This window comes from Conger conger, chromosome 4, assembly GCF_963514075.1.
Source record: "Conger conger chromosome 4, fConCon1.1, whole genome shotgun sequence".
Lineage (NCBI taxonomy): Eukaryota > Metazoa > Chordata > Actinopteri > Anguilliformes > Congridae > Conger > Conger conger.
The window spans coordinates 51870711-51897615 of record NC_083763.1 but is presented as its reverse complement, the minus strand read 5'-3'; the positions used below and the strand labels follow the sequence as shown (position 1 = coordinate 51897615).

At 42.7% G+C, this 26905-nt stretch overlaps 2 protein-coding genes across 2 annotated transcripts; one reads left to right on the top strand and one right to left on the bottom strand.

Moving 5' to 3' along the window:
* On the top strand, positions 1 to 4325 carry LOC133126652 (elastase-1-like). The gene is made up of 7 exons (XM_061238994.1): positions 1 to 31; positions 825 to 931; positions 1221 to 1327; positions 2483 to 2611; positions 2829 to 2965; positions 3561 to 3706; positions 4095 to 4325. The coding sequence occupies exons 1-7, from the start codon at positions 1 to 3 to the stop codon at positions 4323 to 4325; spliced, it is 888 nt and encodes a 295-aa protein (XP_061094978.1).
* Positions 4326 to 8343: 4018 nt separating this feature from the next.
* Positions 8344 to 26042, bottom strand: csrnp1b (cysteine-serine-rich nuclear protein 1b). The gene is made up of 5 exons (XM_061240380.1): positions 25870 to 26042; positions 16272 to 16480; positions 13324 to 13583; positions 12075 to 12371; positions 8344 to 11664 (listed from the first exon to the last, which is right to left on the bottom strand). Exons 2-5 carry the CDS (start codon positions 16453 to 16455, stop codon positions 10795 to 10797), a joined length of 1611 nt encoding a protein of 536 aa, XP_061096364.1. The 5' UTR covers positions 16456 to 16480; positions 25870 to 26042; the 3' UTR covers positions 8344 to 10794.
* Between the last annotated feature and the right edge of the window lie 863 nt (positions 26043 to 26905).

Below are 26905 nucleotides of genomic sequence, written 5' to 3'. Positions count from 1 at the left end.
ATGTGGTTTATAGTCCTTTTGTCCTGCTTTGGTAAGTATCAATGCAATTATTTTACACTTTACATTCACATAATGATTTTCTTATTATATTAGATCTCAAAGTATTGTAAAAATGAATAAGCATACTCTTGTCTCTCAGTCACACACTCAGTCACTCAACTCACTCAAACACTCACTCACTCAGTCACACACTCACACACTCACTCTCTCAGTCATTTACTCACTCGCTAAGTCACTCACACACTCAGTCATTTACTCACTCACTAAGTCACTCACTCAGTCATTTACTCACTCACTCAGTCATTTACTCTCACTAAGTCACTCACTCACTCAGTCACACACTCACTCAGTCACTCAGTCAGTCACTCTCACTCAGTCACTCACTCAGTCAGTCATTTATTCACTCAGTCACTCAGTCACTTACTCAGTCACTTACTCAGTCACTCTCACTCACTCACTTACTCAGTCATTTACTCACTCACTCACTCAGTCATTTACTCACTCACTCGGTCACTTACTCAGTCACTCTCTCACTCACTCAGTCACACATTCAACTCACTCACTCACTCATTCACTCACTCAGTCACTGAGTCAACTCATTCACTCACTCAGTCACACACTCACTCAGTCACTTACTCAGTCACTCTCTGACTCACTCACTCAGTCACTCACTCAACTTACTCACTCAGTCACACAGTCACTCACTCACTCACTCACTCACTTACTCACTCATTCACACACTCACTCACTCAATCAGTCAGGGATGCTGTTGTGAAGGCTTTAACCAATTGTTGGAACTCATTTTTGGGGAAATTGTGTTTCAGGGGTGATCAGTGGTCGGACACCACTTGATCATGCAGTGTACAACGAGAGGCTGAATGAAAGGGTTGTCGGAGGGTCAGATGCGCAACCAAACTCATGGCAATGGCAGGTAGGAATTCGATATAATTAACAATAAATTCACAACATTTAAGAGAAAATGGGAAGTACCTGCTGTAATATCAATGTGGTATATCTTAATTCTGGTGATATGTATTTTGATTAAAGCAGTTATTTTGGTTAGTTGCATATTAAAATAAGAATCATAATTATATCAAAATAAATAAATTCTCACCAGTAAGGGAAATAAAGATTGAGCCTCAATCCTTCTCCATGTTCTGGGATTCACAGCTTCCTTTCTTTCTGTCAAAAATGTATTTTCCCTCTGGACCTGCACACAGGTTTCCCTTCAGTTTGACTCGTCAGGTTACCAGCAATACTATCATATCTGCGGTGGGACTCTAATCCATCACTCACATATCATGACTGCTGCCCACTGTATACTCAGGTGAGCCTTGAGTTACTGTACAAGACAGCAGATGGGAGAGTAACAACAGGGAGAGTACTGGCCTTGGAATTATACTGTAAGGTTCTATCTGCGTTCTGCTTTCGAGTAGTTTTGAGATATTGAGCTTCAAAGCTTTCACATCCTCACACAGCGAAACTGAAATTACGCTACGACTCGGAACCGTACTGTCCCCTAGGGTCCTCTTCACACTTGTCCCTGTGTTCGATCTGCACTTCATTGTATGTCGCTCTGGATAAGAGCATCTGCTAAATGCCGTGTAATATAATGTAATGAAATGCAAAACAGTTCCTCATAGATCAAAATGACAAGCCAACTTAAAAGTACTGAATGTACAATATCAAAATCCTAATGTAAAATTAAAAAATCAAATTGCCCTGTAAACAACATACAGTATTTATGACAATTAGAACCTTATTTGACATGTTGTTTGTTGCAATGTATCCTCTAAAATAGCTTAGCCAAGATGTATTAAACTAAGGCATGGATTCAATCAAGATTTGTAATTACAATGAACTTAAATATAAAAATAGCAATTTTTTTTATCCTTCTCATACACCATTCTGTCAGCTCAGCATCACCAATATCTGTTTATTTTGTACAGACAGAACTAGATTTGTCCTTGTCTAACTGCAAGGAACCTCTTAACTAAAGGCCATAGGGGAAAATAGTGCCTTAATATATTATAATTAAACAAACAATATAATCAGTGACACACATTGGAAAGTGGAACATTCCGGAGGACATTCTCTCCCTTTTTAGCAACAGAGAAATTATAGTAATTTTCTGATCTCTGAAATGACCCACTTTAGACCATGTAATTTATAAAACCGAAAATAAGGCTAATGTATGTAGAGTTTTTAACCCTTAGACTATTAGACTAATTACTGTTTCGTTATCATGATATCCGAGAGGCAGTTTGCAGATAAAACTTGTTAATTGTTGTTTCTTTTGAGATAATGTGTTCATTTTGTGGCCAGACAACTTGGTACTATGTAAATAAACTCATATAAACTAAAATAGCTATTCAGTTCATTCAAAGTCAAAGTATTGCTAGAAATGGTCTCATGACAGTAATGCATGTTTTGTGTAAAAACCTGGGTTCCTCATATTTCCTCATATACCTTTTTCTCCCAGCTATGATCCCGGGCACTACCGTGCGGTCATGGGAGAACACAACCTGTATGAATATGATGGCAGTGAGCAGTTCCGCTCAGTGAACAACATAATAATTCATCCTGGCTGGACTGGTGAACTTGGCAATGGGTAAAAAAAAAGATATGGTTGAATTCATAAAAGCTAGCTTGTCCTAGAAAAGTACCAAGCACGCTTAATTTGCATGCTTAGTACTCCGAATTAGATTTCAGCCTTTGTTTTTAACCCTTGTTAGCATCTACTACTTTATAAGATATTGTTGCCTTGAGTTTATTATTAACCAATCCATGAAAATGGACAGTAACTACTGTGTGTTTTTTTATTTCAGAAATGATATTGCCCTGCTAAGACTTGTGCATCCAGTTAACAACAATGGTTTTGTAAGACTTGCTGACCTACCATATGCTGGTGAGGTCCTGCCCCATGATTTCACCTGCTATATAACTGGGTGGGGGCTACTTGCAAGTGAGTATGGATGCAAGACTCTATAACTTTTTTAATGGTCTAAACTTAAAGGTACAATAGGTAATTTCGGACTTCTAACGGTCAAGAGAGCAATTGCAGCGACAAACACACTCAAACCACAACACTCACCCCTTCTCTGAGAACATGCTGACGTTGAAACGCCATTGCAATTCGAACCAATTTTCAACCAATGAGCTTGAATTATTGTACAGCTATGCAGTATTTTGGTACAGTGCCGGCCTGTCAATTGCATATTTTGAAACCAGAATTTAAGGACTATAAACAAAGGCAGAGGGTGAGTCAACATGTCAGTGAGCTTTTTTCACTGATAGGAAGGGATTTACAATGGTCTTGTAACAATGTTTTAACAAAAATCTTACCTATTGTATCTTTAACCCCTTCTTGATTAATATTATGTTGACCTTATGAAGAATGCAATTTGTAATTGATTGGCTAAAGAGTCCACACACCTTGTTCTTAAGGCCTTACAGTATTTGACTACTGAATGAAAGGAAACTACAAATACCAGCGGACTCTGTGGCCCCCCAGTACTGGAGTTTGACACGCGTGGTTTAGATTTCAATCTCTCCCCCAGCCGGTGGAAGCGTTCCTGCCATCCTTCAGGAAGCTCCTCTTCCTGTGGTGGAACACTCTGTGTGCTCCACCTATGAGTGGTGGGGCAGTCTGGCCAAGAAAACCATGGTGTGTGCAGGTGGAGATGGAAAGACAGCTGGTTGCCAGGTAAAGAACAACAGTAATGATAACAGTGAGTGCCAAGCAATGACTCTTAGCTGTTTAGTGGTTATAGAATTGAAAAATTGAGTGATTGAGATTGAGTGGTAAAACTAGCTTCATGTTTCTGGGGGCTGCCTGTAGCCTAGTAAGCTTCCACTAAATAACAAATTGCTATTATTAGTTCCCTTGCCTCAAACATACCTTCATTGAAAATATGAAAATTAAGCTTGTTTTAGATTCTGGGTGAATGGCAAACCTAATGTCATGACACCTTTAACTGACTTTTGTTGCATTGCTATTAGAAGTCAGCAAAATCTATCTGTGCCATGTTTCTAAAACTTGCCATAGGGCATCCGGGTGCTCTGTTAATGACTTGTCTCTGCCACTGTCATAGGGTGACTCAGGAGGTCCCCTCAACTGCTTCACTGACGGTGCCTGGAGGGTCCATGGCGTGGTCAGCTACGGTCCTGCTGAGAACTGTAACATGTTCCGCAAGCCCACTGTCTTCACCAGAGTGTCTTCCTTCACAGACTGGATATACAATGTAAGCTTCATCTCTTTCTCAAAGAACTGCAGCATCCATTTTAAAATGCTAGGACCATGTTTTCAGAGAGATGTGGCCTAGGCTATGCCATGCTATGTAGTATGTATTACAATATAAAATATTAATCTTAAAATGTCCATTTGTGATGCGAAGAGACATTTTTGCAACCAGTTGCTTGTTTACCTGCGGTTTCACAGACAATTTCATAGAATTGCATATTCTGAGATACCCGTCAACAGCAGTGTGACAACTACTACTTGAAAACGGACTAAAAAGACCTCTGCTAAGCACTGCAGGTGTTATATTAGATTGTTTGACATAACCACAATATTTTTAAATTCCCCTTAGTCTCAGCCAGCATTTGTATGTTTCTACCTCCCTCATTTAAACAAAGTATTGAAGTATAACTGTCAATCACTGCCAATGGAGAATGTTCACCTCACACCTATTTATTGAGATATCTTTGTATCAATAATATCAGTTTCTTTCTGTTTATAGGTCGTTTCGAGCTAAAAATGGAAAAGAATAAAGAATTATATGGGAAATAAAAAAAAGTTTATTAAAGCGTATGTTGTGTCATGTGCTGATTCACCCATTCATCCATTGGGCCACAGTGCTCCTTCATTTTCTAACCTGTAGAGTAAGAATTCTCAATAAGACAGCATATCATTAAGATTCCCTCAAAGAGATTTTGATGCAACACTATTGTAACATTTCATTTAAATGTCTATTATAAGCAATTTATTGTTATGAGTTACCTATTATCTTAAATGAATAAACAGTACTCATTTAGGCAAGTAATAAGGTTGGAAAATTTTTTTAAATGTCTGCCACTTCTCTCTGTGTGCAGAAGGGGGAGACATTTTTCCACGGATGGCAGCTGCTTTGCAACTCAAGTATTTCAAAGCCAAATCCAAAATGTAATTTGCTCTAGCCAATAATTTTAGGTGCATACAGATCCCCTGAAATTATTACATGTATTCATAATTATGATGAGTAACTGTGTATGCTGTCCTCACCAGGGGGATATAGCCTCAATAAATCGCAATCTGTAAAGAGTAAACACAGAGTAGTAGGCAGCAGTGGTGCACTTGTTAACCCCATCCAGTGGGTTTTATGGGAATTCCTGTCATACTTGTATTTTCATGGTAACTATACTTACAGGCCACGGCAACACTCCTCACTTCACTGTTTTGACAAGACCACAGGAGTGGAGCTTCATGAATATTCTGTCTAACATAGGATTCATTATGCTCTTTTCTTGCTTCTATAAGGAATCCTTTGCGTTGTCTCATCATAAACTAATCTCAATATCTCAGAACTCAGCTATTCAGTAATGTTAGTTTACTAGTTAGCTAGTTTGAAGCTATAAGAAAGGAACTTGACTGGTGCATGTTGGTCAGAATGTGTAATATTTTGAATGAGTTGAATATCTGCTCCGTCTTCATCCTGGGCAATGACTCATTAATCATCAATTCATCATGCTGCTGTAAAGTCGTAGCAGTTACTGAAGCAATTCAGCCTAGCCTGCTTGCAGTGTTCAACAGTGTCCCCATGTGGATTCAAACCTGCATTTTCTGCTAAACATATTCCAGAAAAGACTGCCTCACAAAAAACACATATATTTCACTACAGGAACAATCTTGTATAAAGGTTTTAATCTATAAATGTATTCTAAGCTGAATAAAATCACTGTAACTTGCACTGAACAGACAAATGCACTGAACACTGCATTTGGCATTCACCCCTACTAGGGGATATGTCATATTGCTCTTTACTTATGAAATACACACATATTGCAAATCAAACTAATAAAGATGAAAGTATATCATTAGACATCTGCTGCCTTCCTGCGTAATATTGAGTTATATTTGGGTGTTCATATTTGGCAGATATAAAAACAGAAAGAGCACATTATTAGACCATATCTGTTTGATAGGATAAATCATGTTTCACATCTTTACTGGCCTGGCCCAAAAGGTGTACTCATTCCTTTAAGATAATGAATCAATTAATATAATTAATATCATTTTCACAGTGTGCTCAGACTCTATCTCTATCTACTGTGGATAATGATATAAAACACAGTGTAAGCACTCTAGGATTCTTAGCCAGGTGATTACTGTGCTACCTGATTTCTGAGACCACCGCACTTCATGGCTAAGCTGCTTAGAGCAGTTATTATATCGCTGCAATATGTGTTTCCTCTTTCTCGAGAGCTGATAGTTTGCAGCTCATGGGCAGATGCTTTTGAAATACCCCGCTTATAAACTTCCAAGAAGAAGGATCCAGAACCATTTTCACATATCAACACCATCAACGGACTCCAGAAAGCTTGTGAGAGGTGACTGTATGTCATTTGGATTATATAGCAAAGCATTGTGATGTAAAGGAATACATCTTTGAGATTGTGCAGGTTCTGTCACACACAATTTACAGGAGAATGATTATTGAAGTCCCAGCCCACAGGGACTATACATGTCCCAACTGTTTAATCGGTAATATGCTGTGTCCCAAAATTTTCATCTGAAACTAATTCTGCAGGGTGCAGTACAGTACAGAAACATCAGTGGGCATATGGGTTATTGGAGGAGAGTTCAGCTACAAATTTTACACATGGGATATCAATTGATGAAATTCTCATGCCGTTTACAAGTGTGTAAATAGGATCAATGACTGGGCAAGACACTAGAACAATGCAACAACTTTCTCCATAGGCCAGAACAGTCTGAGCCTGATTACATTTATCGCTTATAGGATTACCGTCATTTTTTTCAGCATCGGTAGCTAGGCTAATAGGCCCCTTGATCTTCCAGAAGCCGCTCAATTTCGGATGATTTCCTGGGAGAATATACCAGTCCAGGGTTCTATTATTATCATCCTTATTCCTAATCACTGACCTCGGTGGCGCAGAACGCTGGCGGATTATACAGATTACGCCGGACTCCGAGCAACACCTGCTGGTGACATTTTCGCGTTGTGTTTATCTGCGGCCAGCGACCGGCAGGAAGGTAGAGTTTGCCGGTGTCCTTTGTATGATTCCTGAGCGGCTTTGCAGCCAGCACTTAAGATACCGCACAAACATCTGCCAGCCTAATTTATATGCAAAATACATTTAAGACTCTTGGGAATTATCACACCACACCAGGCTGGAAAGACACTCCAAACACTGATTTGATTTTTGAGGTCTGAATATATATATACATACGACAGACAGCATGCAAGGAACTCATTAGCTTCCCTTATTATTATTATTTTCCTTCAAAAATGTAGCCTATACAGGCTGTAAGTGACATTTCCTATGTCATAGAACATATCTAACATATAGCAGTATCTTCTTAGTCACATTTTTGGCAGATAAGCATGCTTTTTCAGGCTAGAAAACCAGCCACTTGATCTACGTCTCGCTAAAACTGTCATATTGTTCATATAAATGTAAATGGAATGGTTGGTATGATATGATGTGGTGTCATTTTTTTTTATTGTTCTCACAGCAGTGGAATATGTGGAGGACGTGCTTGCTTTAGATCTTTTTTGAAATCATGTGCATGAGTGTAGTTCAAATATGTGTTCTGGCATTGGGAACACTCCTTCTCCTGACTGAGTATGATTATTAGTTGGAGGACCATCATTTGATTGCAGCAAGCCTTACATTTCCCCTACACCTGAATACCAGAATTAGATTTACAAGCAATTCTATGCATATTATCATGAGAGGACACCATTACCAGAAGTAAAAATTGTTTGCTGCAATTTATTTTTTGATGTGGCAAATAATTTAGTCCAAAGATGAGGCACCAATCATATTGACCAAATGTTGCTGACCCCCAGCATATTGGTCAAGATAATAAATAATAAACCCAAAATAATGTTTTTGCCACTGCCTTTTCTGTGTATACAGAAGATAGCAGATTCTTTGGGTCAACAGACATATCTGTCTGTTGACAGATATCAAGCATGTGATGACTTTTATATACTGTATAATTAATGTCCTTTCTATACATCCCTAAAATGTAACCCAAAACATGTAAAGTATGTATGGAAATAAACAGAAAATGAAGGAATCTAAAAGTTAAAAAAAACCCTCCAAATTCAATAATTTATGAAAAGGTTGAACATTTATTTGTAGCGATAGAAACATTGTCAAATTGCTTTGATGAAATGAAAATGGCTTTTATAAACAGTCTGTTCACAATGAAAATGGCTTTTATAAACAGTCTGTTTACAATAAAAATGGCTTTTATAAACAGTCTGTTTACAATGAAAATGTAAAAGTAAAAAAGCAGCATGTAACTCGGCAGTACCATTTAAGCAGGAAAAAGAAACAAAAAAAAAAAACCATACGTACAACATAAAAAGGCAGAAGTAATAAAAGTATTAAGCAAAGCCTCAGAGAGCAATACATACAATATTATTACATTAATAAATATCCATATTTTTCATTTCTTCATAACCAGCAATACATTTATACAAGGGGAAAAAGTATCTACAAAAGGTGCCTTCTTGATGGCACTGAAAATAAATCAAATAAATTATACAGAAAACATGTGAAGGCAAAAGCAAATCTATTTCCAATGTTTTGTTTTGCATTCAAAGTAAACTGTATGCAGGGAAGCCTTGGAATGTTTCAACTAAAAATTGAAAGTTTGGGGTCCGTATATGCGCAATTCCTTTAAGATACAAATTAGATTCAGAGATAGCTTTAGCATAGGTCAGATATGTACAGTAGTTTCATATGTAGTGCCCTATCTTAGCTCATTAGGGTAGGCTTAATGCATTATTGCCATTTATAGCATATATTCTTTTTGCAGTTGTAAATGAAAGATTGGCACCAGAAAAGCTGTAAAAAAGTTGCATAAAATTTGTATTTTCACAAAACTGCAAAACCAAAAATGTACATACCTTGTTCATATGAACTCAATTATGTTCACCCAAAAATACTAAATACAGCTTAATCTTTATATTTTTGGTGGAATTTCTTTGACTAAAATAAGAATCCCAATATCTGCATCCCATTTGACTATAAAACTTTTGACAAATGCCTTTTGCTGGACAGCAATAGCTTCATCTATATATATATACTGTATATAATTCATATATTACAAAGGTTTCAAAATTTTCAAAAAGATTTATATATTTTTCCTACTAAAATAATTTCTGTCAGTAATACAGATTAGAATTTTGATTTAATTTATACAATTTAGTTACAAAAAATTTGAGAATTGCCTTAATAATATTTAAATATTATTTGACAGACCCACAATTTTTGATTTAGTGAAAAGGTAGGCTACACAGTTCTCAGTCCGACAGCTAAATAAGGCCCTTTGTTTCCAATGAACTGACAAACATGGTTCTTCTGCACAACAGGCACATTAAGTCACCTTTTAGCAGATGACAATTTCTCAGCAAATTCAATAACTTAAATGACATAAATGAAAAATAATTTAATTGAAATGATTATTTTTAAACTGCAACAAAAAAAGGCTCTTAAATATCTCCCCATGGACCTATTTCAATTCCAAGTTGTTCCCCCACAGAAACCAAACCCAAGGGTTTTTTTTCCAAAATGGTAAACATGATCAATGTGTTTAGTCTTGGGAGATAAGAGCTGCACTTTCAGGTCATAATATCCGAGCGCAGTGCTACTTGAATCTATGTTTTGTGTGGTGTTTCACAAAATAAATATACATACAAAATAAATTAAAACATTATGTAATACTTCTGAGGTATTACATTTATATTAGTTATTTTTATCTTAATATGAGCTTCAGCTGGAATATGTATGGTAGTTCATAATAAATACAATGTTCAGATAGTGTATTATGTAAACCCTTTGCACTGTTGACCCAACACCAGAAATAGTATTGCCCAAGAACAACTTCAAAGGCAGAAAAAAAGAACACTTTTCTGCCAGAACTTGCTTCAGTTCTCAATATTCTCACAGGTAAAGTGCTGATCTGCAGCTTAAAGACAAAGGGACTTTGTGTACCATACCAAATCATTGTGGGGAAAATAGATTTCCAGTTTTAGGATAAAATGTGGGAGGAAAGCCCATCAGCTGGCACCAGACTGATGAGACTGTGGTTTGGGGTGGCCACAGGGGAGTGTGAAACAGACCCGGATCCCATCTCAGCGACAGTCACAATTCATTGCTTCAAAGAGCTTTAAAGAGTCCCTGAGGTGCACAATCAATGAGAATTCAGAATGCCCCCAAAACAAATCTCAACATGTAAATAAAGTGGCGGCTCTTTGTGGGGCACTTCATGACTGGAGGAGTACCGTGTGGTACAAAGCTTCTCAGGATAGGATATCAAACAAAGGTCACTGATAGCTTAAAGGTTTGAATGACCTTTTCACCTTTTTTTGTACATGACATGTTAGCTGCCAGGTTATATACCTCTGATGACGGACTTCTTGACTAACATTTGAAAGGCAAAGAGAAAAACAGGTGGGGAGGTCACAGCTTCCTTAAATTAACACATACATTTGTAAGAAGTATACATGTAGTCCTCAGTCAATATACTATAATGTCTATTTTGCTTATTTCCCATTAAACCTTTAGAGGTTCCATTACTGATGACTTAATGGCTTCTTCCAAGAGCTGATTGTCCGTAAAAGTAGCAGGGGGTTCTGGGACGGATTCTGACAAGCCGATCAGGGATTCCAGGAAGCAGGTGCCCGAGTCACTTGTCTGGGGGAGGCTGGGATAGCTAGGGAACTGGAAATGAAAGTAGTTGTCCAAGTTCTCGTAATCCCTCAGCGAGTGGTACAGCGGGCTGGGGCTGTAGTCCGGGAAGCCGTCCAGGAACTCCAAGTCTGATTCTGAGGACAGGCTGAGGTCCATGTAGCTGGACGAGTGATCGACGGAGGGGGACGGGGTGTGGGGGACAACCATCTGAAAGAGCGCCGAGGCCTGGTTGGCGTTTTCATCCAGGAACTCGGAGACGGACAAGCCGCGGTTGTCCGTCTGCTCGACCGCCGCGCCGTCGTTGTCGTTGAAGAAGCCCAGTGTGCACGCGGGGGGCTGCTGGGGGCAGTCCTCGTTATCCGAGTCGCTGAAGCTCAGAATTCTGGCCAAACCATCGTCATCCACGTCCAGCTGGGGCTGGCCAGAGCGGGGACTGCCCGCCGGCTCTGAGTCCTCGCTCTGGCACGAGGAGCTGGAAGAGTCTGTCATGTCGCTGCTGCAGCTGTTCTCGCCCGCTGCGGACAGGCCCGAGCTGAAGTGGAAGGACGGGCAGGCGGGGACGTCGTCGAGAGGGCCGACATCCGAGCTCTCCTCCAAACGCTTCTCCAGCTCCAGCTTCATGATGGTGTGGATGTAGTGCGTCTGCACCCGGCCCGAGTTGAACTCGATGCGGCCCTCCGTGTTCCCGCACCCGTCTTTGGTGCAGCCGCACGGGAAGGAAGAGTGGTCCATCTGCAAGGGAGGGAAAAGCAGGAGGTCAGCGTGGATGGAACAAACGAAGAACGGGTGCAGAGCCAGATCTTAAGCTGGCATGAAGCCCTGTCCTTCACATCAAATGTGGACTATCAGGGAATCGTATGGCAGTGTAATTCTGGAACTGGGGCCTGTGCCACAAAGCAGGATTACAAAGTTAGCTGGATGACTGCATTGAGTAAATCCCGGACATCCCCAAATCTGGAACACAGACTCAAGTAAAAATTGCTGCTCCGGGTTTTACTTTGTGCAGTTATTTGGAGCTTACGGCAGAAAAAATATTCAAACAAATCTTCCGGTTATTTTCACAATGGCTAACCGCAATGATAATGTCATTACAGTTAGGAGTTTGCAGGTTGTTGGAGGTCGTTATCCGGATGTTTCCGTACCTGGCACTTGATGCCGGCCAGGCTGCAGGCGCAGGTCTCGGGCTCGCAGAAGCCCTGGCAGTCGCAGCCGCAGTCCTCCCGCGAGAGCCGCAGGTCATGGAGCTGCCGCTTCTCGTCCTTGTCCACCTTCTTGACGCCGGCGCTTTTGAGCAGGGCGTGCCGCATCTTGGAGGGGTAAGGGTGGAGGGTGAAGCCGTCCTCCAGGTCCACGCCGCTGATGTCAATGTCGTCCTCGGGTATGTCGTCCGCTGTCAGCCTGTCGGCCTCTTCGGACTCCTGAGTACCGTTCTTGGTCAACTGCGGACAGAGTGCCGTATGACATTTTCAATTCAATTCAACTTTATTCGTAGACCACTTTTTACAGAAGACTGGGATGAAGACACTTTACCAGAACAAGGAAGGGCAAAAAGGAAAAGGGTGACTCCCATGCCAGAACCCAAAATAGCAAGCAAGTACATGAGGTAAAAGAAAAAACCCTGGAAACAGTGACGAGAAAAAACTCCCCAGGGGGAGCCCATCCTCCGCTGGCCGCCAAGGTGTAAAGTAAAGGTATGATGGCTAAAACCGAAATGTAGTAAGAAATATATTACAGCACTTCGAATGGGTTGAACCGGTAACAGCTGAAGCGTCTAAGACAGGGGAAGTGATGGCTGACATCTCACACAAATCCAAGAGCCTCCGTCACCTTGAGGAGTGTGTTGTAAGCATGCACTTCCCTTCCTCTGCCAAGGTATCAAGGGAGTACTGATGGGGAAGGAAGTGTGTGAGTTGTCAGCTGTCTTGCATAATTAACCAGGAAGCTTGTTTATTTCTTCCTGAGAGCCGGAGCAAGGCTGGCACCAGCTCTCAGGTTTCAGCTCTGGTGCATGCGACAAGGATGCGTGTTTCTAGCAGCCCTGGGTCAAATACGTCATTGTTTTGGATTCAAATTCTTAAGTCTGCTCAACTGTTCTTGCCTGGGGCACTTGAGCCAACCAAGAGGACAAGAAGTTCTTGAGAGCATTACAGGTTCCAATACACCAGACAAGCTTAGTAAAGGATGGAAAAGTATTTGAATCCTAAACAATTACATATTTGACCCAGGTCTGGTTTCCAGAGCTGCACCACCACACCTCTTCCTCCTCTATGGGAGAGTTTAATGTTGACCGCAGTGCGAGCGACCGCAACCACCAACCGCTGACCATTCTGGTGGATTTGTATCCGTCTAGGGATGAGTATGCGACCGGCCGTAACTGTCCAGGCTGCTCACCTTCAGCTTCAGGGCTTCAAGCTTCTCTTCCTTTATCCGCTGCTTCAGCTTCTCCCGGCGCAGCCTGCGCTGCTTCTCGGCGAACTGGGCCAGGGTGTACTGGCGGCGGGCGCTGTGCTGGTGCACCATGCCCAGGGTGCACCCTCCCCGGCTGGGCACGCTGGTGAAGCCCTGGCACCGCGGGAAGTAGAAAACCGTCACCTGGTCGAAGTGCACGTTGCCCCTCCTCGGCCGCTTGGCCTTCTTCAGGATGGACGTGACTGCGGAGAGAAGGAAGAGAGGAAGACGGTCATATATCACCGTCTTTACTGCAGAAACGGTTGAGAGAAGAAAGGGAGCTCCGCAATGACTTCTCAATTTGGGAATGTTTGACTGGGCTATGGTCCCAAACTAATGGGAGGTTTCAGTTTCAGTGGAGTGGAGCTGCTCCGCAATAATACAAGTGACTACCAGTCACTGTAGTTGCAGTCCTAAGCATTGCCACTAGATGGCAGGGCAAACAGGTATGTCAACAATACCGTTTTGTTTTACAGCTTTTTGTAACCAATTCAGCACAGTTTCTTGGCAGCTATGTACAACAGAATCCTTGAACAAGACAGATTCAACACCAGAGGCTGTGTAAAGTTGAGGTGCAGCACTATAACGGTCAGCTATAAATAATCAGCAGTTCTACTTTGAGAAGTGCAATGGTCTCCAAGTGTTTACAATTTACAATAAAAGCAAAAATGGAGAAGTGAAAGGAACCCATTTCTGGTATTAGGCTCTTCTTCAAACACCAAGCTGCTTGTCTCAGAGTCTGTTGGAAAACATGCAGACACACACACACATACATACACACACACACACACACACACACACACACACTGCTGGCAGTAAATGAGACTTGGAAGGTTGCCATGTCCGATGTCACCCTTGCACACGGACACACATCCGTACAGTTCCATGCCACTAATTAGCAGCCTAAACAAGCCCTACTTTCTTTTGTCCTTTAGAGGCGGCCAAAGACTGAACATCTGAATTACACAGCGTCCCCTTGCACTTCATTGTTAAAAAAAACAACCAAGGGGTATTCTTTCGGCAGCTGCGAGAGACTGTAAACAGACCAGAATCACAAACCGAGGGCTAAACGATGGAGAGGCCAGAGCCATCTGGTAGTGAGAGGTGCACACAGCTCTCACAATTTGGCTAAGGCTTCTAGGTCAATGAGGGTTCATTCATACCTCATTGTGAGCAAACACCACAGTTGGTCAGCCTGGACCATCACTCTGTGTTCATAGGTGCAACTACCCCTTTTTAAGACAGTTGGGACAAGCTGTTTAAGCCACTGTCTTTTATCACCCACACCAGAAAACCATGTGCGGCCCAAACATTTATAATAGATTGCCCTTCCCGCTCACAGGAAAGCTCTAAATAGCTTTGTACCTCTGAACCTGCCCAGATTTTAAGAAGCAGGCTCCCCTGCTCCCCCCTCCCCCTTTCCCCCCTCCCCCTTTCCCCCATGTGGTACTGCCAGCTCACCGATGCTTATCTTAACTGAACAAAATGTATGAAAAAATTATGCACAGCTGTTCTCTGTCAAGTTCTATGAGGAGCGATTAAAACTGAACTGCACTGCCTGCAGTGCGCTCTCAAATGACTGCATGCGGTTGGTGAAGGCCATTAAGTTCCATCGCTTAAAAAACAGCAAATGTGTCCAAAACATCTGCCTATATAAACAAAAAGATCACCTTGACGACCGCCTGGCGTCTGCCCCCCTGCGATAACAGCGCACGCTGTTCCCAGACCGGCTTGTTGCTCCTCCCCAATAGCACGGTCGCTGCGGAGAACCCACGGCGCAATAGCGTTTATCCTCTTCGATGCCCCGCGCTCCCCACCTTCTGTTGTTCTCCCGTCTGCCTCCCCATCCTAGGTCTCTCCTGGTTGATCCCAATTTTCCCCTCCTTCTCCCTCCTCTCTCCATGCCTCCCCGGCTCTCGGCACCTGCGCTGGGTGCGTGCCCGGCTGTCAGACAAGGCCCTGTGTGTTCTCCCGGCTGGAGAGCTGCCAGGCTGCTCTCGCTGGCTCCCTGCCCCGCCATCCTGGGAACGATGCAACTGTTCGCCCTTGCCCCTTAACCCCCCGGGCGTTCCCGTCTATGGCAGGGGAGGGCCAGCGTTCCCGCATGGAACTCTCCTCTCCCTTCACTTCCTCCCTCATCTGGCGCACACGGACACGGAGCCGGTTTAATTGTCATGGCAAGCACAGATGTGCATTCAAGACGACAAACGTTAGCTAACATTCACCAACATATTCAAACTTTTTTCTGTTTGCCACAAATGTTAGCTAATGTTAATTAACAGTTAGTGCGCGGTTAACAAAAATGGCTGGCAATGGGGAATCGCAGAGAGTTGACAATTATTTGGCAGTTATACTTTAATCAGTGTAATATTAATTCTTACCTATAAAATAAATCACAGGTAAGCAACGAATCAGATAGTTGGCATTGTTAGACATTAGAAGTTCATTTGTATGAACAAAGCATTGGTGGCAAACTAAATAGAATGTACATTTAAAATTGTTCAAAGTTTAACGGTTCGCTGAAAACATAGTTCACCACAAACATTCACCATCTTGAACACACGTCAGGTTCTGTGTGTGTACGCCAGGCTATGACATCAATGAATCTCCAACGTGCCTCATTCACACAGACTACAACCATTTCTTTCCAGCAGCCTTTCTCTAGTCAATGTCCTCTCTTGTATTACAATACCAAATTGTGCACTGTCCCACTGACAATATGTTTGTTTCTTATCAGGCAGGGCTTGCAGCAATGCCATAAGAAGATAAGGCCAACTGGCTAGGAGAGTGTAGGGCTGCTCGAGGGAATTGACACTAATGATTTCGATGTTTTGCATTATTTGAAAAGCGGGCAGACGTAAGAGTAGGTGGGTGGAGGAGGAGGTACTCACAGGAGAATTGCGTTGCTGGAGAGTTGGGGGTGCTGGGCCTGGAATCCAGGGTGTCGGAGTAGCAGCTCTCCCCATCGGAGTCCCACTCGGAGTAGGCCGAGGAGGAGAGAGAGGAGGGCGAGGACGAGGAGCAGCAGGGGTCTTCATCCACCTCCTCAAACTTTCTCTTGAGAATGCCGCTCATGGCGATATTGTGATGGCTGGACAATCTGTTGAGGTCAGAAAGATAAAACCATCAGAAGTTCATAAATTTCAATAATTACAGTCATCATACTTCTGACTGTACTATGTTATGCAATAAAGATTTGATCAGTTTGGAATTCAACCAGTCTAGTCTTAATTTGCCAGTAAATGTACACATCATAGTCATAGTCAGAAGGCAGTGACCGCAAAAGCAAACAAATGAACATACTATAAACAGTTAAAAGTTTGTGAGGTAAAATGGTATGCCAGTTCCACAAGAGAAACCCTAAATTATGTGAATATAGCCAATTTGGTATGAACCTATCAGGTGCAAACAGTTCAGTTCAAGTGCTAAGTGGTTTTGGTTACTTTGATGTGTGTACATGTCACCAGGACGGTAAATGCAAAGGTCATGACTTTAGAAAAATTAAAAATAATTTTACAGGATACATTTCATAGGCAGTAAATTTTCTAAACCATAAATGACAAACATAATTGTATGCTGTAATTATTGCAGCATTATGTAATCATGTTGAAAAACGAAATATTACAAAATAATTGCATAACCAACAGAGCTCAATTTACCGCATATGTACAGTATTTAAGACATTTACCAGCAACCTGTCTCAAAAGCTGCATTTCATTTTATGCAAACAACCTACTGCTAGGGAACATGTCACAATGTATCAGCAGAGACAGTTTGCATGACCAAGACATTCCTGACACAGATCACAAAGGTATGCAGGTGCACAAAGCTAAAAAACCCAACAAGAGCGCATTTTACAGTCTCGATAACTATATGTTGTTTGTCTCCCGAATGCAGAAAAACACAAAAAGAGTGTTCTTACAGTGCCTTTAAGTCCTACTTGGTGAAACTGAGCAGCCTGCTAGCCAGAATCAGCCGGGAGCAGCTCTACTAAGTAAATACGCCTTGTGCGTTTTGCAACCCTGGAGTATACTTTCTTCTGACCTCCATGTCAGGGGAAACGATGCCGTTTCAGAGTAAAAACAATCAATCCTTTGAAAAGACACATCGCCCACCCCCCTCCTCCATTCCCCGCCCTCCTTCAGCTGAAGTCTCCTGACTGAAGCGGAGGCCTTTTCTCTCGCTGATAATCCTCTGTTCAGCCAGGGAAAGCCGTGCTCTGCTTTTCCCAGCTTGCGTCCAGGAAGACGCTGATCTGCAGGCTTTTCCCAAGACTTCCGTTGCCAGCCGACCGGACGTGGGGCCTGCCTCTACCCGGCTGTGAGCCAGGGCCTGGGATGCCAGCCCAGGGGAGGTTGTGCGTGTGAGACGAGTAGTAGCGCTGTGTGTTAAGGTGTCTGAGCCTTTTCTGCCTTGCTTACCCCCGTCAGCTAATTCAGCCTGAGAGCTGGTCAATATTTCAGCACCGCAAGGACTATTCGCAGTGACACAGCAAGCATAGAGGGGGAGGCACTGATTCATAGAAACAAACGCCTTCATGCATAAAGAACATGCGCACACAAACCTTTTTGCACCAATTACTGAAAATGTTAACATTTACAGCGCTGTATTTTATATTACAATAGCATTACAGTTTTACTAGCAGTGCTGGTAACGCCGTTGTTTTATGTTAAGTGTAATATGATGTGTTGTTCACCCGCTTGGAACATGCCTGTGGATCTCCTTAATTAGCCAACTAACCCTCCCTTCCCCTCTTGTCCGCCCACTTTATTAGGGGCGACACGAGCTGGCTAGAGCAGCGAGCAAGCGGAGGCCTCTGCAGAGCCTCGAAAGGGAGCATCAAACAAACATATATCACCCCGTGGGCCTTTGTCAGACAAGGAGAGCTATCAGTTGCAAACCCTCCCCTTTCGCAGCACGAGGACGGGCACACAGTTCGACCCCAGCACAGCCCCCTCCCCCGCCCCCACGGTGACCTTTGGGTGACACCTCAGCCAGTCAGGGTCAGATATATTCATGTCTCCAGTTACGACTGGGATACAGCTGTGCTTTTTCAGAATAGACTGACAGCGGTGCAAACAGTGGCTGTGTTTATGTGTGTAGAGTTATTTATTGCAGTCAGGTTTTCTTTGCAATCAAGACAGCAGTGTTCATATCATCAAAGTTCATGTGAATGCCTCATAGAGCTTTCGGTAGTATTCCACTGTCCAAAGAAATCTGAAATGTGCCTCATTCCACAAACAGAACGATGGCCTACAGGGCTTCGTTTACATGCAGGCTCATGTCATCTTTACAAAGTTCTTGTTTGACAAGAACTAGCGAGCCAAAATTAGTATTTTGTACCAATTCATGTTACAGAGGTTCAGTTTCACCTATGCTTGCAGTCTGAGACGCAAGCTTACATAAATTTATTGTAGCTGTTTATATGTAGCTTGCAGCAGCCATATATTTGTATAGCTCGAGCCGGGGGGGAACAAACTACCTTTCACTCAAACATTTTTACAGCTAAACTGGAAAAATGAAAACAACCTTTCCTAAAATTAAATGGAACTGAACTGAGAAGTGCCAAACTGTTCCATAAACATTAATTCCAGGAAGGTACCAGGGGCTGGAGATACTGTAAATGAACATCGTAGCTCGTACTCGCAGGAGTTCTGGGAATTGAGGAGCGACTGAGGGAGTCTGTCATCGCTGCCCCTCTGACTCAACGTCTCACGAGGATCCCAGCCCAATGCGGCGGGAAGCCCTATTCACCGGCAACCGCACTCCCACAGGGCTCCTGGGGTCAGTGCCTCAAACACGGGCTGGGTTTTTTCCACAACAAAAAAGTAACAGAGCTGCATACAACAAAAGCGCACAACGCACTGGCGCACAATGGCTAATGCATCGAATACCTCATAAGGAACAACCAGCTCTCTTCCACTTGCGCAATCAACCTAACCACAAGCCTTCAACACTTCAAGAGAAGCTTTAAAAAAAAAAAAAAAAAACCTTGGCCAAAAAGGACTTGCATAATCATTTTACGTAGGAATAATCCTCTTTAACAAAATATGACCGTATATACACATGCTGTTGAACTGGGAGAACCAGTCTTTTAAAAAATACAGATGAAAAAAAGGTTGGAAGCCTTCACATTATTAGTCAGAGGGAAAGTGATTTGTGCATGCTGTACACGGTGCACTTGGGCTCGCTGGCAGAATTAGCACAAAGGAGGAGTGTTCCAGTCTGAGTTTACAGTACACACTGCGAACCGTTGGTACAGCGCAGGGGGACTTTGGGATGTCATCTGGCGAGGGAGAAACCAAGTGTGCTGCAGCCCTTTCGCTGCCAGCGCCAGATGCCAAGCACTGGGTGTCTCCAGCCTGTGTCCAAAAGCAAGGAGGCTTCTCCTACAAGTTCAATGCTTTTTCTGTGTGGGTCATATGAGTCACAGACTAGCACAAGAGACTACGCGCATGAAGGCTGAGAACAAAACGAATGATTGCTCGTCTCGATCGTTTTTTCCCAATATCAATAATTGTGATGTCCCTGACAAATATTAGGAACTGCATTGGTGGTTTTTGGCAAATATAAAAAAAGATGAAAGCCCCCAGATAACTAATAATAATAATTTACTGGAACACAATCTGCTGCCCATATGCCAGTATTGTGCAGTCATCCAACGGTTTCCCCAGCTTGACAATTTGCCAATTATTAATTTGGCAAAAAGTCAACACTCACATTGTTTGACATCCATCATTGCTAATGCTAATTTTCCCACTTTTATCAACAGTTATTGTATGAGATCCCCATTCCTGTGCACTGGAACTGTGGACTTGTGTGCATTTACTTACGATACTCCCGTTCCCAGCACAATGAGGAGAAGCATATGGGCTTGACCTATTCTACCGTAATGCGTCTGATTTGATTTGCGGGGGGGGGGGGGATAAAATGAAACAATGCTTCGCAAAGCCCCCTGAGGTAGGCAAGGAAGGCAAAATGTTTTAATTAGGAGCCGCAGTGTGGGGGTGGAGGGGACAAAGGGTGACAGAAGTAGGTCATTGTCTTTTGACAGGGGACTACCTGACATATTGATTTGTTAATGCTGCTCAGTGGGCAGAAAGAGTGGTGAGCGTTTAATCTGGGGTGGCTACGTCGAGTGAGGGCTGTTCTTTGTTCAGTCCTCTCTTCTGCTCGTCGACTGAACCGGCTTTGGGAGACAGCACGGACACCGAGCTATTTAATGTTTCCTGAACGGAATCCTTAAACGGGCAGAGAAAAGAGGGAGAGAAGCGTGACTCCCGGCCCTGGGAGAAATAAGGGGCCATCACGCGTAGCCCCTTCCGCTGGGGGGGCGATGGAATGGCTGGAGCAGGGTGCGCTCGTGTTTCCTCCACATGATGAATTATGCATCGCTAGCATTCCATCAACAGACCAGCCAGGCGAATGAGGAGAGGGTCTGATGAAGCATTCTCAAATCAGCTGTGACAAGGGTTTGGGAAATGGACCTTAATGCGGTGGAAATAAAGACGGGCGGAACTCAGAGCCACCGCACGACCGCAATCGGACATACCAGCACTCACAGCGGAGAGACACTACAGGCACAGCAGACAGTACTAGCGTTCTGAATACACATTGGTCTGATTCAAGTGGAATCATATCATAGAAACTCTGGGAAAAAGCTTGCTATCCATGTCTCATAAATTCACATGGGAATGATATGCAATAAAAACATACTACAGAAATGTCCCAAAACAAATTAATAATATGAGGTTATCACTAAAAGATGCCCCAGTGCTTCCCATGTAGTAGGCCAACACTGGCAATGTCATGGTATTATGTATGGTTAGGGCTATTCACTGTGTATCTTTCACTCCATAGCTTAAATCTAATGTAAACTGTGAAACTGCAAGTGGCTTAAACCCTTCTAGCGATGTGTGGTTCACAACAACGCTGTAATCCTAAGCCCTTCGGGGCAAACAGGTGGGCTTGCATATGTGCTCACCACCATAAATCTCTCACCTTCACCCCGAGGCCCTAAGACAGCCCACCTGGGACTTCCGGCCTGCAGAGAAACCTCCAGAAACATGACGGTGTGTCCAAACTGCTCTCATCTGGCGTTACGGGCAGGTAACTGGAGCAGAGCACGGGCATGCCGCTTGCAGTGACTCTGTCCATCCAGCTGTTCATCTGAGAGAATGTGCTGATAAGCCAGCGGGTGTAAGCTGACCCCAGTCAACTGCGAGGGTTTTTTTTTTAATCTTACTTAGTACTCAAAAGGGGACACATTGAAGGCCAGTGTCCTCTTTTTCAGAGGTACCAAGTTTACAGACAAAACACAATAAAAACATACAATATTCCCAAAACACAAAATTCAAGCAACTAATAAATAAGACATTAGTTAACATTGCAATACCATTTTTTTTATTAAAGCATCGTGAGGTATGCTGGGAAGGCAGGCGCTGAAAGCACTTACAGAGTATCTAAGTTCTGCAAGCATTCACCGTTCCAGAGTGTGAACGATGTGGTCTTTCATTCAGAATATAATTTCCTAGGTCCCATGTTCCCATGTTCTCTGCCACTTAATCACTTCACTCAAAGCAGTAATGGACTGCGCCAAGGAACTGTTATTTTCTCAGAATGTGTCTGTCATTTAATAATGCACGGAGTCAGCTGATCTGCATTATTTAACAAGGTAACTGACCTCTGTGTGCAACAGTGTCTCCATTTGCTTTCCCTACGAATGTCTATTTTAAGTACTGGCTTCAAGTGGGGAGAGATGCTATTTTGCGGAATCGCAGGCACCCACAGTTACACTGGAGTACTGCTGTCATTTACGCATTCAGTAACTCCAGGAATGAGTGTATTAGAGCAAAGCGCTCCACCTGCTGGTAAACCAGCAGGAAATATGACACTTTCAGAAGTTGTTTTCACAAAATTTTTTAATCCTTCATGGTCCACTTTGCCAAAGAGACATTCTGTTCTTTGGCCCTGGCCCTCTCACTCATTCATTCCAAATGGGGGGGGGGGGCTTAAACAAATAAATAATATGATGGCTGAAGCCCACAGGAATTCCACTCTGGCAGCGTGACTCCCACTGTTCTGGGGATAACGCTGCCAATATTTAACCCAGATGTCCTCCTTCTGTACAATGCTTGCTATTCCTGCTAGGCTAGACGTCCACTCCAAGCCAAACGAGAATGCTCCGTGCAATGACAAACCGGTGAGCGTTACACGACAGCAGGACAGAGAACTGATCAGGAAAGCGAGTTAAATACGCTTGCAAAGTTGCACTTGATTAACAATCGTTCCATCACACCATCCAAATTAAATGCTACGGTTATTATCCTCGCCACAATATACACAGTATTGTCATTGAGGGAATTACTGGTAATGCTTTTTGTGCAGTTGCAAATGAGCACATTAACATTTGCTGCATTTAAGACAGATATGGCAAAGGAAACCAAATCCCAAAACAATCAGATAATGTCATGCTGAGGTCTGCCAATAGCATAGGAGCCATGGTGAGCTGACATTGAGTCTGGTCCAGTAAGAAACCCTGTAGAAATGAGCCATTATGCTTCAGAAGTAGCCTCAAAGAAAACAACTGTAAAAGCAGCAGTGCAATTTAAAATACAGCGAGAATCTGAGAGCACTTAAAAACTGTGGGCTAATTCAGCTGTTGGAGCAGTGACTGGAACTCCTCTCTGACTTGATTTGTCCCTCGTTTTATTGCTTCTGTTAAAAGTTCACCATGAAAAATTTTGAATGCCGAGACCGCCAGTGTGATTTAAGCAGAGGAACACTCTCTGGGGGGATGGGTAGTTTGGTGGGGCTGTGTGTGTGTGAGAGTGTGTGTGTGTGTTCACACGTGTCTGTCTGTGTGGCAGGTGGGGGGGGGGGGGGGGATCTTGGGTAGAATCTGTCTGGGGCACGAGAGGTCACCATCTCTGCTCGAGCAATGAGTGTTGGACAACCTCAATGCAGATGGTGCCCCTCTGCTACCACAACTCTGAAAGAAAGCCTCCAAATCCCTCCCTCCTTCTCTCCCACTCACCCTTTAAGTACACACAAAAGCTGCAGCTTTTTTCTGGGAGGAAAGAAGAAAAAATGAAGGGACACTCGGGTAGAGGACACTTGATTTACAGTGCTGTTACTCCAGCTCTAACATAATAGGGGGCCTCCACTGATGAGCGTGCAGGCCGTTAAAGGAGTCGTTTCCTGCAGCTTCTGAGACCAAAGCAGAAAAACGTGCATGAGAAGAAACTCCACACTCTCTCACACCTCTCGCTTTCGGGAGAGGACCGTGTCAAAGTGTCGAACAGTTAAGGCCAGGGGTGAAACAGGAAACAGGCGAGCCAGTCTGTTACCCCCCTCCACCTCTGTCAACCCTGAGAGTATTTCATCTTGTGTATGTATAGTAAATACCATGCATTGCCAGATGCTACAGGTCTATCATATGACCAGGGGAGCTTTTTCCAACTTTTGGGAGAGACCAAGCCATCTTGATAGTGAGGAACTGCTTTTGAAAACAGCACATTGGCAAAGCAGATGAATCCATTGTGTTTGTAAATGAGCCTATCAAGACTATATTTCTGCTTTAATTATGCCATACTGAATAGATTTTTTCCACAGGAGTGTAATGAAAATTAGAAAATTACTTCTGTTCCCCTGAAGGAGTGTTGGTACAAGTTCATACCTGTCTCCACAGTGATAAGCGTGTCACAACTCTTGCTTCACATCTTTATTTGCCTGTTAACAGCCATTTGTGATTAAGTCAACATAGCTTAACAAATGCAATTATAAACTTGCTGTATTGTAGCAAAAATATCCAGGATACGTTTCACTTCTATTGGAAAACGTGACTATAAGCCAAAGCCGCTAGTGACTAATCAGCGCAGCTTTCTAAGTCCACTGTTGAATTGAATGGTTTAGCTATTTAAACAGATTGCAGATATGATAACAGTAGTGATGTTTTTAAGCCCAGTATACATATAAAAAATAAAGACTGAGGGGTGCTTATTTGTCCTGTGGGAAAAATAGCTACTGGTTCACAATAAATGATGTTGTAGGACTCATTACCAAGACAATACAAACACACACACATGACTGGTGAGACATATCACAGAACACAGCAAGCCAATCTATGATAGCTCAGTCTATTATTTTTTTCACAAGGGTTGGACAAATTTTACACCCGCCCCCTTATTAGTTGCACAGAAGCCGGGACAGCCCAGCTTGAGAATATAGCGCCAGCGGTTCCCAAAGTTTCCACTATACCGATAAAACAATAAACCATTAGCGTTTTATTTTCTGCAAATTGCCAATAATTAGAGAAAAAAAAAACCAATTTCAAGTTCAATTTGAAATTCAAGAAGATCGAAAATACCGCAATCAAACGGTGCCAGACAAATAAAGAATAAGTGATTAACCCGACCGAGGCAATTAATCATTTTTTAAACAGACAATGAAACAAATCGTATAGCTGATCACTACAGAAACCCTGATATTTAATGATTACAAATACGACTGAAACAAATAAGTAGGAAGGTTTACAGTCTGTACCTAAATAGTAAGGATGCCATCACGTCGTGCGCAACGTGACTCTACGCCGTGGACAACCTCTCTAGTGCTGACCTTCTCACCCCTGATGATTAATGCTAATTACAATTGCAACGCCATTCCGCTAAGCGCTGGCCTCAATCAGCTGTTCTGTAGTTCCTTAAGGAGTCGCTCGTGTAACGACCAACAGAGACAGAAGGAACAGAGAGAAACAAGAAATCAATTTACTGTGCACACATCGGCTATGTAGTAGGCTATCGCATAAATCAACACGGTGTCCGCCACAATGTTACCTCATTTCGCATATTCAAGCACTGAACCATATTGTAACGTTAGTCTACAGAAAAAAAATCGATGGATCCCAGTACAATTAAAAAAACAGCTAGCCTAAATTAGAAACATATTCTTCACCACCTGCCTTTACCAATAATGCTAAATATTTTATGTACCCAGCATTTTTACCATTTAGCTACAGCTATCACTAATAAAAAAATGACTAGATATAATTTACAACTAAGCACGAACAGTGGCTTAATTATAGGCTACATAAATTATAACCATTTATCAATAGTACAAAACGACACAGCAGCCTAAATAGTAATCCCAACAACTGATAAATAAACACCCGTTATTCAAAAATGTAAACGGACTATGAACTAAAGTAAACATTATTACAGACATTAAGGCATAAAATTCAATAGACGTGCCATCATTTTCTAAAGTTAAACCAACTAGCGCATTTACTGTTTCCACAGATTTGAAAATTCAAACTTACTCATGAACAAAATTTATGAATATGTTTTATGTATTACCGAAACTGCCTCTTCTGTCCGAGTGACATACGGCAAAGAACATTCAAACTATTTGGCTGGTGTCCAGTCCGGCGGTCTTGAAACATAAATTGTGACTGGCGTTAAATAACCAACATAATGCAGTTAGCCTACTTACCAGGGGTTCAAGTATCCGTTCACCATTAGTAAAATGACAAGAAATCCGTCAGTGAAATACACTGATAGTAGACTGAAATCCAAAGAATTGCGCTTATCCTTGCATAGACTGCTGGCTTTTTTTGTCTAGCTATTGTATGAGAACCGTACCAGCTGAAGCCTCCCCTTGTCTGATCCAGCCTGCTCAGCAGCGCAGCCTTTTTCGTCAGTGGAAAACTCCCTCCTGCCGTCTGACGCAAGCGGTGACACGGGGAGAGGGGAGAGAGACTGCCCACACGGTTTCCTGCCTTCCGAGCACTCTTGCCCTAGCGCACTCGCATCCTGACAGCCAATCGCCTTCATTATCTACCCAACCCCTGCCCCGGGGATATGTGTACACAGCCTGAATGGGAGCGAGACGCGAGAGAGGAAAAACGCTCAAGAACGTAAAACATATAAAACCAGACGGTGACGCATTGCCTACTTCCTAAACTACGGAACTATACATGTTCAACGAAGAAGTGAAACCTTTGGTCTATCGGGAAAGCTGAAAAATTGAAACAAATTGAAGCGGGTCTGTCAGATATTATTTTGTTGTTTATTTTATCCAGCGATTCTTTTGCGTTTGTCAATTTTAGTTCTGACAGAGTTGCGTCAGAGATGTTGTTTCTGTTGTCTTACAAACGGCAACACAGCTGAGTTTTCACTGATGAGTCATGTGACTTACTGGAAACAACTGTGACATGGTTATTTTCATTATAGTGCATCGTCATTAATATTATGTTACAGTAGGCTAACATTATGAAGAATAATTGAGAATAGAAAGAATCTCAAAATTAGGGATGCAGAAAATCAAAATTTGAGAACATTTGTAATTGTTGTTTTTATCAGACGATAATTTATAATCATTGTCCTCCATGAGCCTGAGCTGCCCTTCCTGTAAACGGCAAAGTAGTCACGGTGTTCAGCCAGGCTGTCGCCCGCACACCCGGCTCTCCACCCACCACAGGTTGGACATCCTTCCTCCCTCGCCTGTTCTCGTCCACCACTGACAGACT

Excerpts from the sequence above, each read along its gene's own strand:
- LOC133126652 (XM_061238994.1), top strand. The coding sequence starts at position 1 with ATGTGGTTTATAGTCCTTTTGTCCTGCTTTG. Across the intron at positions 2,612-2,828 it reads ACTGGTGAACTTGGCAATGG|AAATGATATTGCCCTGCTAA; the intron begins GTAAAAAAAAAG and ends TTTTTATTTCAG. Across the intron at positions 2,966-3,560 it reads TGGGTGGGGGCTACTTGCAA|CCGGTGGAAGCGTTCCTGCC; the intron begins GTGAGTATGGAT and ends TCTCTCCCCCAG.
- csrnp1b (XM_061240380.1), bottom strand. The coding sequence starts at position 16,455 with ATGAGCGGCATTCTCAAGAGAAAGTTTGAGGAGGTGGATGAAGACCCC. Across the intron at positions 13,584-16,271 it reads TCCAGCAACGCAATTCTCCT|TCACGTCCATCCTGAAGAAG; the intron begins GTGAGTACCTCC and ends TTCTCTCCGCAG. Across the intron at positions 12,372-13,323 it reads TTGAAGCCCTGAAGCTGAAG|TTGACCAAGAACGGTACTCA; the intron begins GTGAGCAGCCTG and ends CTCTGTCCGCAG.